This window comes from Talaromyces marneffei, chromosome 1, assembly GCF_009556855.1.
Source record: "Talaromyces marneffei chromosome 1, complete sequence".
Taxonomy (NCBI): Eukaryota; Fungi; Ascomycota; class Eurotiomycetes; order Eurotiales; family Trichocomaceae; genus Talaromyces; species Talaromyces marneffei.
The window spans coordinates 2,883,602-2,900,757 of record NC_072348.1 but is presented as its reverse complement, the minus strand read 5'-3'; the positions used below and the strand labels follow the sequence as shown (position 1 = coordinate 2,900,757).

Genomic DNA, 17,156 nt, shown 5'->3' with positions numbered 1-17,156 from the left:
GAGATAGGATGAAGATCTTTCATGAAAAGCGTCTGGATACTGGGTGAGTTGTACTCTCGACTCAGCCTCGTTGAAGACCCCGTGACGTGACGTCAGTCGGCGGGCGGGTATCAGTGCGTACTCATACCAGTAGTACGCTTCCTTCGTAGATTGGCCAATGAGGGTGCGTCCATTGGAACCCTGTGATAGGAACAGGTAAGGCTTCATAGTCTGTTTGATTTCGAACTATTTCTAGAGACCGTATAATATTACCAACTTACAGCACCACATATGTGTATGGGGTTGGGGTATTATGAACAACTACGCATGACCATGCATGCATACTCCGTACGCAGAGCTTAGTATTCTTATTTATTTCGTCCTAGATACACGAATCCCTTATTCTTGATCTTGTATTCTCACTGAGGGCGCTGTAGCTGAATTTACTTGGCCATCAAATAGATGACATTATATCCATAATATGACAATCTTTCATTTTGCGAGACTCTCTCTAGCCCCAACATGGATAGATCAGTTAAACAGTCTTTGCCCCATTAACAACCAACCCAAAGAGACCAAGCTGCTGCGCCAACAAGGATTCTCTCAACGACTCATCTTTATCAAAAGCCAAATTGTCCGATTCAAGCTCCATTTTTCGCAAACGAGCTTTTAGAACAGCACATGTCTCTGCCCAAGCAATCATTTGACCTGCCAAACCCTCCCCGAAACTGTATGGTCGATCAGGCGCACGAAAGTCAAAGGTTGTCTTGATATCGATCTCTTGGCTGTACGGTTGTGATTGACGGGCAAGCATCATGAATGGCAGTGCGCGGGAAAGGAAGTAGTCTCCATCCAGAGTCTCCGTTTCTCTGTCGATGACGAGGCCAGATTTCTCGAGTTCTGCCATTCTTTTATCCTTCGCTGCTTGAAGAGAGTGTCCGTAATATTCGTATACATTATGTAAATGTAGTAAAGACCATGCGTTCCCCGTCAAACCGTGACACACGTTCCCCCCCTTTGACAACAACCCTTCTTCCCAAATCCTCTCCGCACCCAGGCGAATCGCAAGATCCCACTCAGGTCTCCAAAATCGTTCTACAAAAGACGCCTTCTCATAGATCACGCCCAACAAAACAAGTAATCCAGGCGGGCCATGACATAGCTGCACGAAAGGTGACGGCCGCATCGCCGCATCTGGACGATCAGGAACAGACATGGGGAAATGTCCCTTTTTGTCTATACATATTCGGCAGAGACCAGTTACGGTGTCTACAATATCCTGTTGTTGGTCGTCCGAGAGGTCGCATGAAAGTAGCATTGTTAGGATACCTGTTGCACCGTGCATGGCGCCTAGTGCATAGTATCCCTCCATCCATTGCCACATTAGAGGCAAAGCATCTTTGGGACCGTATAATTTCACGAAATTTCGAGAGCCTTGCTTGCCTCCTCCGATAATAGCATTGACAAGTTGAGGAATGCTCTGTAAAGCTGTGTTTATATGTGTTGTAAGTATTTCGGTTGCCCGCGTCGTCAAACCGACATGCTTTTTCAACGTGAGCAAAGCCCATAGTAACCCTGCGCGACCGAATATGAGTTCATCTCCCCCGAGACTGAAACCCTTGAAAGTATATACCGGGCCATGAAGAGTTGCTCTCTCAACCGCTTGACTAAAGACCTTGAAATCCTCCGGGTCCGGAGTTAGGTCTGCCTCTGGTCGCAAATTGAATTGTTCGCAGTAAGCTAAAATCCGCATAAACGATGGCGCTACATTCGAGGCCAAGGGGGACAGGCGGCCATCGATGAGTTCGATGTCTGACGGCGTCTGTATAACCAAGTTAGATGCGATTTTATAGTAATCTTGTTCGGCCGGCTGCTGAATGGATAGTTTTTGGCGTTCTAGTCGGAGAAGCGTGAGGATGATTCCTGGTGTTCCACCGTAGATGTTGCCGTAGGCACTGGCATCCGTTGGGCGTTGACAGTTCTTTGCGATGATATCTACGCTGTTTTTGATAGCTAGTTGTAGCTCTTGCAGGATGTTTTCAAGATTAGTCTTGCTAATTTCCGATGGTTGCAGCGTATTGGGATAGAACTGAGGCCGAATTGATTCCATTTTTCCTCATTGAACAGTGTGTAACTTCAGGGGCTGGTCTGGAGACTGAACATATTTCCAGGTAAATTGTCTCAGCATGGAGGGGATATATGTAGTACACCAATATATTGGGTTGCAATGACATCCCCGCTCAGGAAAAGCAAAAAGTGATACGTGGTGGACTTTGCATAGATAGATGGCGGAGTTCCGCCATTCGGATGGCGTAGGTAGCATGCTCCTGGATAGTCATCCATCTAGCAGCGAAACATTTGAGCTATGTCATATTGCATATGCATAAAATAGCTTAATTTGCCGTAGCTAATCTCTGACCACAATTTTGAGTCTGTACTCTCATAGAGATGCATATTCACAGGAAGTGGACATTTTTAAGTTAAGCCCATACATACCAGGTTAGAGAAGTTAGTACACTTGGTAGTAGGTACATAGTACTGCAGAAGGAACTAGGGACAAAAGGCACTAGACTGTATACGGCCTAGCTGCCGTCTGCCAGCCAGCGATCTCAGCCTGAGATTCACGGCGGTAACACTAACCATATCCAGCCTAAACCGCATCACATGACAGCGGTACGGTATTTTCTCCTGTGCGTTCAGATTATTCCGGACTGCAGACTACGGAGCGTTCTTGGAAGTGCTGCAACAAACGCTCAACACAGACACTTACACGCTGGCATTGAGCCGAAGCCCTAACTGCTCTCTCGCGTCTGCCATCCTGGTAATGTCCCATTGCTGCTGCTTATTTTGTGTGCATGTATTTCCTTTGCAATATTGGATGCTATTCTGATGCATAGCTGAGAAAATCGCCCCCATACATAGCACACCGTACTTCCCAGTCTGGATATCCTGACTAACCAAGGAATATGTAGTCCCGTGACTTTGGTCGCGAGGGTGAGGAGCCATGCCCGGCGTCCACGAAGATATAGGTTCGGAGGTGATCCCGAATCCCCAGGAGTATGCTGGGACGATATGTCCTAGGCAATTTACTCTCCGGGACCGGGTGACGGTCGCGACTCTCGTGCCGTTTATCTCCGTTGCCCAAGTGCCTCATGGTCTACTGGGGTATCTCTCCGACCAGCTGAACAAGGAGATTGAGAAAGGTGATACATATACCATGATTGACCCAATCCCGCTCGAAAAGTTTGCGCCGTGGTGGTTCGCGAATATTGGGGCTATCATGCTTTTGGGCGATATACAAGACGTACATGATGTTCAACTTATGGAGCACAATGGCACTGATTGGACAAAAGTGTGTCTGGGTAGCTTTAATATTAGACCGAATTACCCAGGTCGTAGCAGTCATGTGTGCAATGGCATGTTTCTGGTCACTGATGCCTCCCGTAACAAGGGTGTGGGTAAGTTGATGGGAGAGGGCTTTCTTGAATGGGCGCCAAGACTGGTAAGCACACCCTGCTTTTTCACTGAATAATATCGCTTATTGATCTATTGCAGGGTTACACATATTGCGTGTTTAATCTCGTGTACGAGAGTAACATAGCTTCGTGTCGGATGTGGGATTCATTAGGATTCAAACGTATCGGCAGAGTTCCGGGTGCCGGCCATCTAAAGTCCTACCCAGGCCAACTGGTCGACGGTATCATCTACGGACGCGATCTGAGCGTCGAGGGTGACGAATCCATTACTCAAGAGAGATTTGACAAGATTCGGTATTATTTGAAACATGCAAAATATCCTCGAGGAGCAGATCGTGCCGAGAAGAGCCGTTTGAGGAGCGCAGCAACGCACTATAAACTCATTGGCGGAGAAGACGGAGAGCCTGAAAGACTGATGCTGAAGGACAAGGAGGTTATTTCCGATCCTCAGCAACAGTACGAAATAGCTCGACAGGTTCATTTGGAAAGTCATGGTGGAATCAACAAAACCACGGCTACAGTGGCATTGAAATACCACTGGGTTCGCATTAAAGAGACTGTCAGTCGAGTAATTCGCGACTGTCCTAAATGCAAAGAGGCTTCCAAAGCTCCTCCTATCCTAAATGGTGGGAGAACCTCCGAACCTCCCAGCATCAAGCCTATCAGTGAGATTGAGACTGCTGTTACGAATAGTCTGATTTCACACACGGAGCATTTGATAGCGGATGCAACGCATGTCCACGCAAGTCCCTTTACTCAAACTCATACGACGGAAGTACATACAATGTCAGATGACACCATGCCGGACTATACACACCTACCACTCGACCCGCAAATGATTGATATGAACTCTCACCTTTCTCGCTTTCAGCATCATCACAGTATGGGTACTGGGTACGACCAAAGCCACGGATTACCTCATGCAGTGTTTGAGGATGAGCTTAGGGCTCATCATCACAACGAGTACCAGGCTATGGTTACGGATGACTCTGAGGCTGAAGCATTGCAACGGGATGCCTTGAATCTGGTGAATACGCAACTGACGGACTCTCAGCATGAACAGGAGATGTTGTCTAGATATGTGGATCGATCCGATGATGAGCTTGATTTTCCTTGATGGTTGATGTTGATGATGATATGCATAGTGTTTTGAAGGAGTCTGGAGATGTACATAGAGCATTTGCACATATAGCATTTTCTTTCTCAGATATTTCAATTCATTTTCCTTGCTAGCTGTACACGTAGTAAACAACCTGACCAAAAGGGGTAGAAATACTGAACTCTGATTGGCCGACTGCCGACCGCCCAGCGCGGAGCTCCATCAGAATTTTGGTGAGCAACCTCCGGCGACTTGAATTAAAAAGCAACCCCGCGTTGTCGACCAGAAGGAATAACAAACCTATCCTTCTTCTTCTATCTTGAGATATTGTTATTTAGTTTCCAAAGAAACTTGGACTATTCCAAATACCTTTTTTATAATCTCCTAACGCACGAACCATGGCCTTTGCCGGCCAAACACCCACAATTATTGTGTTGAAAGAGGGTGTGTGATACACCTCCTATCTTTTCTTGGTGGTTCTTGAACTAATCTCGCTGTGTAACTTTATAGGGACGGATGCTTCACAAGGAAAAGGTCAGATCATCTCGAATATCAATGCTTGCGTTGCGGTGCAGTCGACCATCAAAAGCACTCTTGGCCCGTACGGAGGCGACTTGCTTCTTGTCGACTCCAACGGCAAGCAAACCATCACAAACGATGGCGCAACTGTGATGAAGGTAATTTTATCTCTTATAATTCTTCATTTTTCGGATGCTAAAGTTGTGTTTGTCTAGTTACTGGACATCGTCCACCCCGCAGCCCGTATTCTCACCGATATTGCTCGCTCGCAAGACGCCGAAGTTGGCGACGGAACAACCTCAGTCGTCGTTTTGGCCGGAGAAATCCTCAAGGAGGTCCGGGACTCTGTCGAGCAAGGTGTCAGCACGCAGACAATCATCAAGGGTCTTCGACGAGCGGGTGCTATGGCCGTCAACAAAATCAAGGAAATTTCGGTCGATATGTTGGATGCTGCAAGTAGTGAGGAGAAGAAGATCGAGACTTTGAGACGTCTTGCTGGAACGGCTATGAACAGTAAATTGATTAAGAGGAACTCGGGCTTTTTTACGAAGAGTATGTGAAATCTATGGTGACGAAGATATATTTCGAGCAAACTAACACTGTTTTTATAGTGGTCGTCGACGCCGTCTTGTCCCTCGACCAGGATGACCTCAATGAAAAACTCATCGGCATGAAAAAAGTTCACGGTGGTGCTCTCCAAGATTCGCTTTTTGTTGATGGTGTCGCTTTCAAAAAGACCTTCTCATACGCCGGTTTTGAGCAGCAACCTAAATCCTTCAAGAACCCCAAGATTGTTTGCTTGAATGTCGAATTGGAGCTTAAGAGTGAAAAGGACAATGCAGAGGTACGAGTGGAACAGGTCTCTGAATATCAGGCTATTGTGGATGCGGAGTGGCAGATTATCTACAATAAGTTGGAGGCTCTATACAAGACTGGTGCGAAGGTTGTGCTGAGCAAGTTGCCCATTGGCGATTTGGCTACACAGTATGTCCATTTCCTATATTTGGGAGGTTCATGATTACTGATAATTATAGGTACTTCGCCGACCGTGATATATTCTGTGCTGGCCGTGTTGCTTCAGAGGACATGGAGCGAGTCTGTCAGGCAACCGGGGCCTCCGTACAATCCACCTGCTCCGACATCCAGGAACGACATCTCGGAACATGCGGTGCCTTTGAGGAGCGACAAATTGGTGGCGAGCGCTTCAACTTCTTTTCAGAATGTCCTGCCGCCAAGACATGTACGCTTGTCCTGCGCGGTGGTGCAGAACAATTCATCGCCGAAGTCGAGCGAAGTTTGCACGATGCTATCATGATTGTCAAGCGAGCGATCCGCAACCCAACCATCGTTGCTGGCGGTGGTGCCTGCGAAATGGAACTATCGGGTTACCTCCACGGCTTCGCCGACCGCAACGTCCCCCACAAAGAGCAAGCGGTCGTCAAGGCATTCGCCAAGGCTCTTGAAGTCATTCCTCGACAGCTCTGTGACAACGGCGGCTTTGACGCAACCGACATTCTGAACCGGCTACGTACTGAGCACCGGAAGGGCAACGTCTGGGCTGGTGTGGACTTTGATCACGAAGGAATTCGGGATAATATGGAGGCTTTTGTATGGGAGCCTAGTCTGGTGAAAGTCAATGCTATTCAGGCTGCTGTAGAGGCTGCTTGTTTGATTTTGAGCGTTGATGAGACTATTAGTATGCCTCCACCCCCCTTTTGATATATCAACAGTTGCTAATATGCGAACAGAAAATGAAGAATCTGCTAAACCCCAAGCTCCGACACGAGGTCTACCACCCGGTGCAGCTCAACGGGCACTTGGTGGCGGACGTGGACGAGGCATGCCCAGACGATGAGGTAGCGGCGTTTACATCAAAAGTAAGGAGGAGGGAGATCGTATAAGAATATGAAAAAAGTTGTTACTTCTATACAATGGATGCATGTAAGATGTGGCTTTATTCTAAATTACATACATAATGATATGAAAGATTAGCATCCTGAAGTAACCCGTTTGTCTTGTCAATCCATCACACCAACAAATACAGCATCTCGATAACTATTTAGTTATGCATGATGAAAAATTTACAGCTTACGTAGTATGTCATTGGCGTGATTGGCACACAGAAGCTCAAATAAAGCAGCCTAAAAAAATTCCTGCAGCGCAAATTTACAAATCAATTTATTCGGAGTCGCCGTCACTTCATCGAAAGTGGCTTTGCTCCAGTCAATCTCGCATCCGACTCAATAAACCATCGCAAATCCGGGATCTGAGGAATGCACATATATTGGCCCAGTCCCAGAGCAGAACTTGTTTCCGAGATACATTCGGAGTTCTCCGTATTGACGTGTACGCTGTCAACAACTAAGGAATAAGCCAACATAAGGCTGAAGATGGTGGCAGTCGGGCTGGAGATTTTTGGTTGTTGTGGTATGTGATTCGCTGGGGGTTGGTTGCAAGTGGTCCTCCCCCACTCCGCGCGCTGCTCTTTCCTTCATCTTTCATCAGAGTATGCGCTAGTCGAGTCCTTTACATTTGGGAATCAGAGTCATTACATCTCCTCCTTATCATTACTCAGGCCGGACAAACTCATTTATCCTCCTTTCTCTCCGTTGTAACCCTCACTTCCTCTGCGAAAAACTCAAGTCCCTATTATCGATTGAAACATCACGCGCAATGTCCTATTACCCGCCTCCAGGCCAGTATGGTGGTGGTGGTGGTGGTTACCCGCCGCCGCAACAATACCCTCCAAATGGCTATGGGCCCCCTCCCCCACAACAAGGATATCCGTAAGTTTGCGCTTTTGGTTATCTAGCGATTAATATCACTGACATTGTGCGTTGTAGTCCACAGCAGAACTATGGCGGTTATCCCGGTCAGGGCCAGCAACATCATCAGCAGCAACAGTATCATCATACCCCGCCGCCTGCTCAGGGCGGTTATGGCTACGGTACTCCATCACCTCAGCCTTATAACAATGGCGGATACGATGTAGGTTTCTTCCTTTCTGGTTGTCATCGATATTGGAGTTGTGCACGAGATATGATAGGTTACTGACGATTTATAGCGACCTCCCCCTCAAGCGCCCGGATACGGCCCTCCATCACATTCTCCCCATCCTTCTCAAGGCGGCGGCTACGGCAGACAAGGTATGTTCACTCATTCTCCGTACAATACAATACGTCAAAGAGTATACTCATAACTAACACACGATTCTAGCATACGGTCATCCCCCACCCCCGCCAAACGAATCCGTTGCCTTCGGTCACGGAGCCCCGCAAGGCTACAACTTTCGCTACTCACAATGCACCGGCAAAAGAAAAGCGCTTCTAATTGGTATCAACTACTTTGGTCAAAAGGGACAGCTGCGTGGATGTATCAATGATGTCAAGAACATGTCTTCATACCTTAACCAGGCCTTTGGTTATGCAAGAGAGGACATGGTTCTGCTTACGGATGATCAGCAGAATCCCATGAGTCAGCCAACAAAAGCTAACATTTTGAGGGCGATGCATTGGTTGGTCAAGGATGCGCAGCCGAATGATTCTTTGTTCTTCCATTATTCTGGTATGCCCTATCACGCCGTCGGGAAGGTTCGTGTGCTAACGTTTTAGGTCACGGCGGTCAAACTCCTGACCTGGATGGTGATGAAGATGACGGATACGATGAGGTTATTTATCCGGTTGATTTCCGTGTTGCAGGACACATCGTAGACGATGAAATGCATCGCATCATGGTCAAACCGCTCCAGCCTGGCGTCAGGCTGACTGCCATTTTTGACTCTTGCCACTCCGGCTCCGCTCTGGATCTACCATACATCTACTCCACCCAGGGTGTGCTCAAGGAACCCAATCTTGCCAAGGAAGCCGGTGCCGGTTTGCTCAGCATCGTCTCGTCCTACGCACGCGGCGACATGGGCAGCATGGCCTCTGCAGCAATGGGCCTCATCAAAAAAGCCACCAAGGGCGACGATGCATTCCAAAAGACTCGTCAAACCAAGACCAGCCCCGCAGATGTTATTATGTGGTCTGGCAGTAAGGATGAGCAGACGAGTCAGGACGCTACGATCAACGGTCAAGCCACTGGAGCCATGTCCTGGGCCTTTATCGCTGCTCTCAAGAAGAATCCTCAACAGAGTTATGTGCAGTTACTTAACAGTATCCGTGATGAACTTGCTGCCAAGTATACTCAGAAGCCGCAATTGAGTTGCAGCCACCCTCTTGGTACGATATAGCCATCCCCTGCCTTTCTGGTTCCATGCCTGGCTCTGGTTCTTTCTTTCTTTCTTTCTTTCGGAGATACTAACAATAATAAACAGATACCAACCTCCTCTACGTCATGTAAATATGTTATGAGCGTCTTCTCGCTGGACATGGAAATAACACAAAAAAGCACGATCGATTGCTAGGTCTATATTATGCCTACTGCTTCTTCCACTCCGTTGCTTACAATGATACCGGCGTTTTTTGACTTTTTGTCGTTTCTTATACGAAACTCGGTTTGCTATGCATTGTTTGCTTGTTGGTTGTGTCTGGGATGAATCATAGGGTTTATTTTTCTCGTTAGAAGGAAAAATTATATATGATTGAATGGAAGCATATATCACGTTTTTAGGTCCTGCCTAGCGGTTTGTTTATATTCACTGGTTATTCCGTATGGCCTTTAACATTGGCTACTACTTCTTCGGCGCAGATATCACCGTCCGCGAAAAAGATGCAGTCAGTGAATCATTAGCCTTCCGCTGCTTCTTCGCTGCTAGAATCCCTGTCCGGTCTGTCACGGGGGTCGCATTGATGATGTTATCGAATGCTTCCTCGTCCTCGTCGCTGGCTTCGGCGGAACCAGATTCTGAGTCGGAGTCTATTGGTATTTGTTTCGAGGAAGCTGAAATAGGTTGTGTGTTACTGGACGATGATTGTTGTGGTTGTGACGATGGTTGTGAAGTCGGATTCTGAAAGCTTTTTGAGTTAAGAATCTTCCGTCGAATTTCGGCCATTTCTTCCTCGTCGTCAGAGTCATCTGATATCGCGAAGGGGTCTTTATCTTCTTCTTGTTCTTCCTCCTCCTCATCTCCCTCTTCCCCTTCCTCATCCTCGTCGTCCTCATTCTCATCATCATCGTCAGAATCAGGAACCTCCAACCGATTCGTATTCCCCCTCTGCCACATATCATCTGCACCACCGGCCTCCCTCTCCGCACGACTCTCATTATACTCTCTCTCAATCTTATTCAACCACTCCTCCTCCGTACGCTTGATATCCTCTTCACTCGAGCATGCCGCATATCGTTTGAGTAGTTGCTGATTGATTTTGATGAATGCTTCACCGTATGAGAAGTGTTTGAGGACTTCCTCCGCCCAGTCTTCGTGGCCGCAGATGTAGAAGCAGGCTGCGAGCGCTTCGACGCAGTTTAGGCGCCAGGGGCGGCCGTAGTTTACGGAGTTGGCGGCGATGAGGTAGGGTACTACATATCACTGGTTAGCCTTTGTGTTCTTGTCTCGCTCTGCTTGACTCTTGGTGCATACGTAGTCTTTCACATTTTCCTCCGATACGAGACCAGGGAACTTCCTTGACACGAACCCATGAACATTCCACGACCGCAGCGCCATATTGGTCAAGTAAATCTTTATCCGCAGGAGAAAGCACACGTTTGGCATTCGGTCTGTCACCACAATCCCATTAGCAAAAACTCCTCATACGCAAAAGCGAAGCAAACCCAGAAAGAAAAAGAAAAAAGAAAAAAAAAAAAAAAAAAAAAAAAGATACATACGAAATTACCACCCCAGCATGTTTATGTCCAATCTGAAGCTCTCTCATCAACCCAAAATTCATCAATCGCTTCCCTGAGCATCGTTTCGGATCGCAATGGCCCAAATCCCAGCATGCGGCTTTGAAGGGTGGTCTTGTTGCGTCTTCTGTTGTACCGTCTGTATCTTCACCAGCGCGGGGCGAGGGACGGTGGCGGGGTGGTCCTGACTTTTTTCCGCCGCGGGAGAAGTTGTCTTTCTTGTGTCGGACCATGTTTGGCTATATAATATTCAAGATGCTGTAATTCTAGTTCAAAACCGTGTATCTTGATTGTTAGATGAAGATGTGAAGGTAGTTTTAAAAAAAATGTGCCGTTAAAGATGTAGATGTATGGTAACTAACCGCACCAAGCCATAGCTCAGCCCGCCCAGCGCCCGCCTATGGTACGGTAAAGATCCACCTGTTTCAATACGTCGATGTAAGCTGTCCGTTCGAACAACAATCCAAGCATCCCCATCCGTCTGACTGCGACCCGACTTTCTCGCGCTTTCTTTGCTTGTTTCTTTTTTGTTTATATTTGCATTCTCGGCCTTCACTTGCAAGCTGGAGGCTGCTTCAGCACGTATGGCGGCGCGGGACCGATTCGGTTCCTTCGCTGACCCATCGCTATCGCCACTTCAACGAGCTATACGTATGCCATTCTCTTTCCAATCGTTGATTGCATTAGCTGACCTGTGACCTAATACCTAATAGAAAATGCCTGCGAACCGACAAACTACGAACCAAATCTCGCATTGAACCTCGAAGTCGCTGACTTGATAAATCAGAAGAAAGGCAACGCGTGAGTGGGGCATTCAATCATTCCACCAGGCCTCGCCAAAATGACGATATTCACGACATCCGAAGCTAACATCTCTCGTTTTGATACAGACCCCGCGAAGCTGCAATTGCGATTGTCCATTTGATCAATTCCCGCAACCAGAATGTCTCTCTTTTGGCTTTGGCGGTGCGTACTGCTTTTCCCGGGCCGGACTTTAGGCTTCCATCGATATGACCGCACGATCAATAACCTCTAACGTTGGGCTAGCTTCTCGATATATGCGTCAAAAACTGCGGATACCCTTTCCACCTTCAGATAAGCACAAAGGAATTCCTCAATGAACTGGTCCGACGGTTCCCCGAGCGGCCACCTATTCGGCCGTCGCGAGTACAGCATCGGATCCTCGAGTCGATTGAAGAATGGCGGCAGACGATATGCCAAACGTCGCGGTACAAGGAGGATTTAGGATTTATCAGAGATATGCATCGTCTTTTACTGTATAAGGGGTATCATTTTCCGGAAGTGCGACATGAGGATGCGGCGGTTTTGAACCCGAGTGATGTGAGATCCTCCCTTCGCTGGTTGGTTGTACGGGTGTACTAGGTTTTATTGACAATGAGTAGACTCTCCGATCAGCCGAAGAAATGGAAGAAGAGGAGAGAGCGGCGCAGTCCGCAAAACTCCAGGAACTCATTCGACGAGGAACGCCGCAGGATCTGCAGGAAGCGAATCGTCTAATGAAGGTCATGGCTGGCTACGACACGAGGAATAAGACTGATTACCGGGCTAAGGCTGCCGAGGAAGTTTCGTATATTCAACAGAAGGCCAAGATTTTGGAGGAGATGTTGCAGAGCATTCAGCCGGGTGATACCATATCTGCTGGTGATGTATTTGAGGTATGGCTTTGGGTCTGCCGTGTTGATTCACAACTAATTGTGGCTAGGAATTGGCCAATGCATTGCAAAGTGCACATCCGAAAATCCAAAAGATGTGCGAGGAAGAATCGGACGATACCGAGGCAGTTGAAAAACTGAAGCAGATCAACGACAGCATTCAGAGGACTATAGATCGATACAAGTTGGTGAAGAAGGGCGACTATGATGGTGCTGCCAGAATTCCCAAGGGAACGCTAGGAACAACGACAGGAGTTGGAAAGAATGCAAACAATGAGCTGTCATTAATCGATTTTGATCCTGAGGAAGCGGCTCCGTCGAATGAACAGGAACAAGCGGCAACAAGTTCTTTAGAGGATGACTTGCTTGGGTTATCTTTCGGCGATAGAGCCGCTCCTGGTCCTGTCAATTTGGGATTTGGTATGTATAACTTCCAGGGATGTATGTATCATCATGCCAATAGTAATGCAGATGCCCCTATTGCCGCAACCTCGAACGTCCCATCATCCGTCCCTGCTCAGGGAGCCCCCAGCGGCTTCCAGAGAAATTACGACATTCTTTCCTCTCTTTCAGGATCTCAACCAACTTCTCAGTTATCCATACCGGCCCCTGTCATACCGCAAACGACAAAGCCAACCTCTCCTCCTCCAGCTGTCGATCCATTCGCTTCATTGATTTCCGCAAGCTCAAGATCAGCATCTCCAATGGTTTCTAACCAAAAAGCCCCCTCGTCCTCAGCTCTTGTAGACCTTGTGGGCGGCGGCCCGTCATCGTCTACTCCTGCGGGAGCAACCACTGCCCCGGCCGATGATGAATGGAGTTTCACATCAGCGCTACCCACAGAAAGTGCACTACCAGCAACAAATCGCGTGCGGATTCTTGATTCATCTCTGGCCGTCGATTTCGAAGCGCGAAGGAAACCTGGTGAACCCCGGACGATTCAGATTATGGCTCTGTTCTCGAACAAGAGTAGCCAGCCATTGACAGAACTTCATTTCCAAGTTGCCGTTGAGCGGGTAAGTCTCTCTCTTATCAGCCTTGAATATATATGTATGATGCTAATGATTTCATAAGGCATATCATCTGAAACTCAACCCGCAAACCGGCAGAGACATCTCTCCCCTCCAATCCGTCGGCGTTAAGCAAGAAATGCAGATCGAGAACGTGGAGACCGGCAAAGGAAACTCCATCAAGATTCGCTTCAAAGTATCGTACCGACTCGGTGGACAGGCCAAAGAGGAACAGGGCATGGTGCCGCCGTTAGGTATTTCGTGATGTAAGTAGTCAACAACATTACTATCGGAATCGATTCTTGAACTGTTTTACTGTTTGGCTTTTCTCTTGTTTTTGTCAACCAGTCTGGATTGGATTGGTTGTGTTGGACTCCTAAGTTTTGATATCAATGCGGAAGTATTCTTTCTGTTTTATTTTCTGTTTTTGATCACGGCCTTGGTTTCGATGTTTACAAGGCAATTGCATAGCTGCTTGCTCTTCTGCTTTGAAAGTATATACCTTATTTTCTAGATCTAGTACTCGTATAAGAAAAGCTGGTTCCCATTTATACTCATTTTATGTTTATAAGCTTGTTGGTACAGAGCCCTATCACTGAAGTCTGGAAGTCATACAACTCCATTTTTGTTTTGTTTTGTTTCTGTTTTTTTCGTTCTTTTGGATTTCCGGATCTATTCAGCGTATTAGAAAAGCTAAATTCTGTCTGCTTGTTTATTGAGACTTTTAATATTTCTGATTTGGGACAATGTTCTAGGCCATGGACCTAACTACCTAATCAAGAGGCTCCGGGACCCGTTTCTGAACTAGCCTCTACAGAGTATATGTCTCTCCAATGACTAGTCACTCGAATAAATAATAACTAGTCTATAATTGGCATTTAAACGAAGCAGTCGGAGAGAAGCGGAATGGTCCGCGGCCTGCTGCTTGCTGTCTAGGGAATTGCAGCCGAATGATTCGAGTCATGGATCGATCTCACGATTGGTACAATCTTGAGATGGATTGGATGCATTCAGACGATATTGAAGAATTTGGATGGTAACAAGCCTCCTTATCTACGTACTATCTACGTAGATGGTGGAGTGTTATGACAGCCGAGGCACGTTATGATTTCTATGCGCATTGGGTAGGGCTGTACGCCACCCAAGACGGTCAGGGTAGCACAAGGAGGATGATCGTTGCATGATGCATCGTTTTTGAGCTCGCTCTTCGGGTTTCGATTTATTTTGCCACCATCAGATATACTAACTGCCTTATTACTAGCTAGGCACTTGGATAGAACAACGATGAGTCAGTAGGGGAGGGCAACGAGATTGGATCTCCGGATTAGGTATAAGGGTTGCACTTGCAGGAGATGTCCGAGACCATGAGCAGATAAAAGAAAAAAAAAAAAAAAAGGTTAACTACCTTCCCCATCTGGGAGGGGATGGCTACATAGTAGTAAACGTTGCTCTCATATAGGGTGGCTTGAGGCTTCGTACATGGGAGGGGGCTTGTGGCTAGCTATATGAAGCGAAAGCACATAGAGCAGCTAACCGCTGAGCCACAAAAGGTTGAAAACAATGCAAAGAGCTCGTTCGTTCAGCGCAGACTCCCAATCAAAAAGGGGTCCAGTCGAAGAACTCCCGTTCATCCGTTCCCACCCAGTTATGCTATAGGCCAACAGTTGGGGGGAAGGGGATCATTATCCGCGTACTATGCGCCGGGGATACGGACCAAATCGCTCCGTTTGGCTCTTGCTTCTGAAATTTGAGGTTATGAGATCGTTATACTTTCCTGGGCGTATGGCCTTTCAATATTGATATCCACCTCGCGGAAAGAATATCAACCTTGAATAAGTTGGCACTAAGAATGGACCACAAAAAAAACCCTATGGGGCAACATAGTTAACGATGGTGTTAATTCGAAAAGTTACGTAGTGTTTGTCAATCTACGTACGCATCGGCCGCTCCCGACTCGCCTGGTGTGTGCACTGGGTGCTTCCTGGATCCAAAGTTCGCATCCTTGGGTCGTTGGTCACTCACTGCTCGACCCAAAATATCAAAATAGGTTTCAGGCTGGCGAAGTTAGTGGCTAAGAATGATAACTCATCAGCCAACGAGCGAAGCAGAGGTGGAGAAATGTTTCTCCCAGGAAGTGGCGAAAAGTCGGTTACTGCCCTCTTCGGGGTCTGGTCTATGTGGCTAGTGTCTTTCCCAGTCGGAGGATTTTTTTTTTTCACATGATTGCGATCGATGGTTGGTTGAGATCGATGAGATCGCTGAAAATCCGGGGAAGGGGACTAGAGGGTCTCGGACATGCTCGGGCTTTTGTTTAGGTGCTTGCACAACATCCTATGTACTAATATGTACTAGTAGTATGTAGTGATATTTACTCGGACATATTTCGGTGTTTTTCCAACTACGTAGTTAGAAAAGGCCTTACTACTTCCAGGCGAGGCTGAAAGTCAATCAGGGTCTTCGAAGAGATAATAAGATCGTCGTCGGTTGAGACTGCCATCAATCCTCCGATGAGTGAGTGTTTCTTAAAATGGAGGCCAGCAAACATCGGCTCTGCTCGGAAGCGCCGACGCGCACCGGTGAATTGAGTGGTGCTGTTTGGTGAATAGCATCATAAGGGTTACGCCGCACCGTTTGATAGGATGGGTCCAATGACTAAGAGAATTTCCCTTCCAGCTGCGCCTAGAGTTAGTTAGTTCCAATAGTATGTACGCAGTTAGTTCTTCTCTTGGAGGCCACCAAAGCCAAACAGGGGGACTGTGTTACCTTGCAGAGTTTTGTCTCTAAGGGTACAGCCAATTCTCGGGCCAGAGCATCCGCTATGGTACGTTCTGTCGTAGAAGATTGTTGCAGCTTGCCCCTGCAGTAGATCGCGAGGGGACTTTTGCTGTGAGCAGAGAACAAAGTCAGAAAGCAATTATGTTTTACTGGCCGTGAACGTCAAGTGACGATGGTTTCTGGACGGTCTAGGCGCCGAGGGTCTTTCCCAATGGTGATCTTGGCCAAGAACAGCAACTCCACCAACCCCGAGCTAGACCCGTTATGGCTGCTCGGTTTCTTGGCATTCGACAAGCACGGACAGGAATGAGGTCTGTGGGTTCATGCCAAGACGCACTGGCTCCATTCTAGCCCCTCTGAGTACTGCATTATTGCCTCAGGCTGCAAAACCTTAACCGTGGTTGGGCCAATCAGAGGCTCGGCAGGGCCAATCAGTCTCTGCGTTAACGGTCCGAGTTCAGCCGCTAAACCTGATCCGGAGACACTGGCTCGATTGGGTCTCTGACTCGCTGAGCGGGGGGAGCCTGGGCGTCAATCGTCGCATCTTCCGTAGAATCCGCACCACCCGTACCGTGGATCCCTCCATGCGGTGTACTCTGTACTATTACAGTTTGTAACTCTGCTCAGCCAACACGCCACAATCGCGAGACTGCTGCCAAGCCAGATAGGATCAGAACACGTAAGTCTGCAGCTGTGCATGTATCCAGGTATCTAGGTAAGACACTCTCCATAGTTATCGATCCTCTCTGTACATGCCTTCTTCTACAAGTATAATGTACATTACTCTTCCAACCCGGACGACTTGCTACATACGACCTCGGAAAGTGAGATATCTCTTTGA

General features: G+C 47.6%; 6 protein-coding genes across 6 annotated transcripts; 4 read left to right on the top strand and 2 right to left on the bottom strand.

Moving 5' to 3' along the window:
- Nucleotides 1-514: 514 nt before the first annotated feature.
- Nucleotides 515-2,089, bottom strand: EYB26_001092 (uncharacterized protein; the record flags this gene model as incomplete). Its single annotated transcript, XM_054260403.1, has 1 exon — nt 515-2,089. The coding sequence occupies one exon, from the start codon at nt 2,087-2,089 to the stop codon at nt 515-517; it is 1,575 nt and encodes a 524-aa protein (XP_054116378.1).
- An 894-nt stretch (nt 2,090-2,983) lies between these two features.
- On the top strand, nt 2,984-4,572 carry EYB26_001091 (uncharacterized protein; the record flags this gene model as incomplete). Its single annotated transcript, XM_054260402.1, has 2 exons — nt 2,984-3,481; nt 3,535-4,572. 2 exons carry the CDS (start codon nt 2,984-2,986, stop codon nt 4,570-4,572), a joined length of 1,536 nt encoding a protein of 511 aa, XP_054116377.1.
- A 380-nt stretch (nt 4,573-4,952) lies between these two features.
- On the top strand, nt 4,953-6,928 carry EYB26_001090 (uncharacterized protein; the record flags this gene model as incomplete). The annotated part of the gene is made up of 6 exons (XM_054260401.1): nt 4,953-4,998; nt 5,065-5,231; nt 5,289-5,625; nt 5,685-6,057; nt 6,108-6,769; nt 6,822-6,928. The coding sequence occupies 6 exons, from the start codon at nt 4,953-4,955 to the stop codon at nt 6,926-6,928; spliced, it is 1,692 nt and encodes a 563-aa protein (XP_054116376.1).
- An 818-nt stretch (nt 6,929-7,746) lies between these two features.
- EYB26_001089 (uncharacterized protein) lies at nt 7,747-9,414 on the top strand (the record flags this gene model as incomplete). Its single annotated transcript, XM_054260400.1, has 6 exons — nt 7,747-7,859; nt 7,917-8,061; nt 8,138-8,219; nt 8,290-8,637; nt 8,685-9,293; nt 9,389-9,414. The coding sequence occupies 6 exons, from the start codon at nt 7,747-7,749 to the stop codon at nt 9,412-9,414; spliced, it is 1,323 nt and encodes a 440-aa protein (XP_054116375.1).
- A 331-nt stretch (nt 9,415-9,745) lies between these two features.
- Nucleotides 9,746-11,090, bottom strand: EYB26_001088 (uncharacterized protein; the record flags this gene model as incomplete). Its single annotated transcript, XM_054260399.1, has 3 exons — nt 9,746-10,533; nt 10,595-10,731; nt 10,840-11,090. The coding sequence occupies 3 exons, from the start codon at nt 11,088-11,090 to the stop codon at nt 9,746-9,748; spliced, it is 1,176 nt and encodes a 391-aa protein (XP_054116374.1).
- A 351-nt stretch (nt 11,091-11,441) lies between these two features.
- EYB26_001087 (uncharacterized protein) lies at nt 11,442-13,805 on the top strand (the record flags this gene model as incomplete). The annotated part of the gene is made up of 8 exons (XM_054260398.1): nt 11,442-11,508; nt 11,571-11,658; nt 11,748-11,823; nt 11,905-12,198; nt 12,261-12,533; nt 12,581-12,950; nt 13,002-13,546; nt 13,605-13,805. The coding sequence occupies 8 exons, from the start codon at nt 11,442-11,444 to the stop codon at nt 13,803-13,805; spliced, it is 1,914 nt and encodes a 637-aa protein (XP_054116373.1).
- Nucleotides 13,806-17,156: the final 3,351 nt, after the last annotated feature.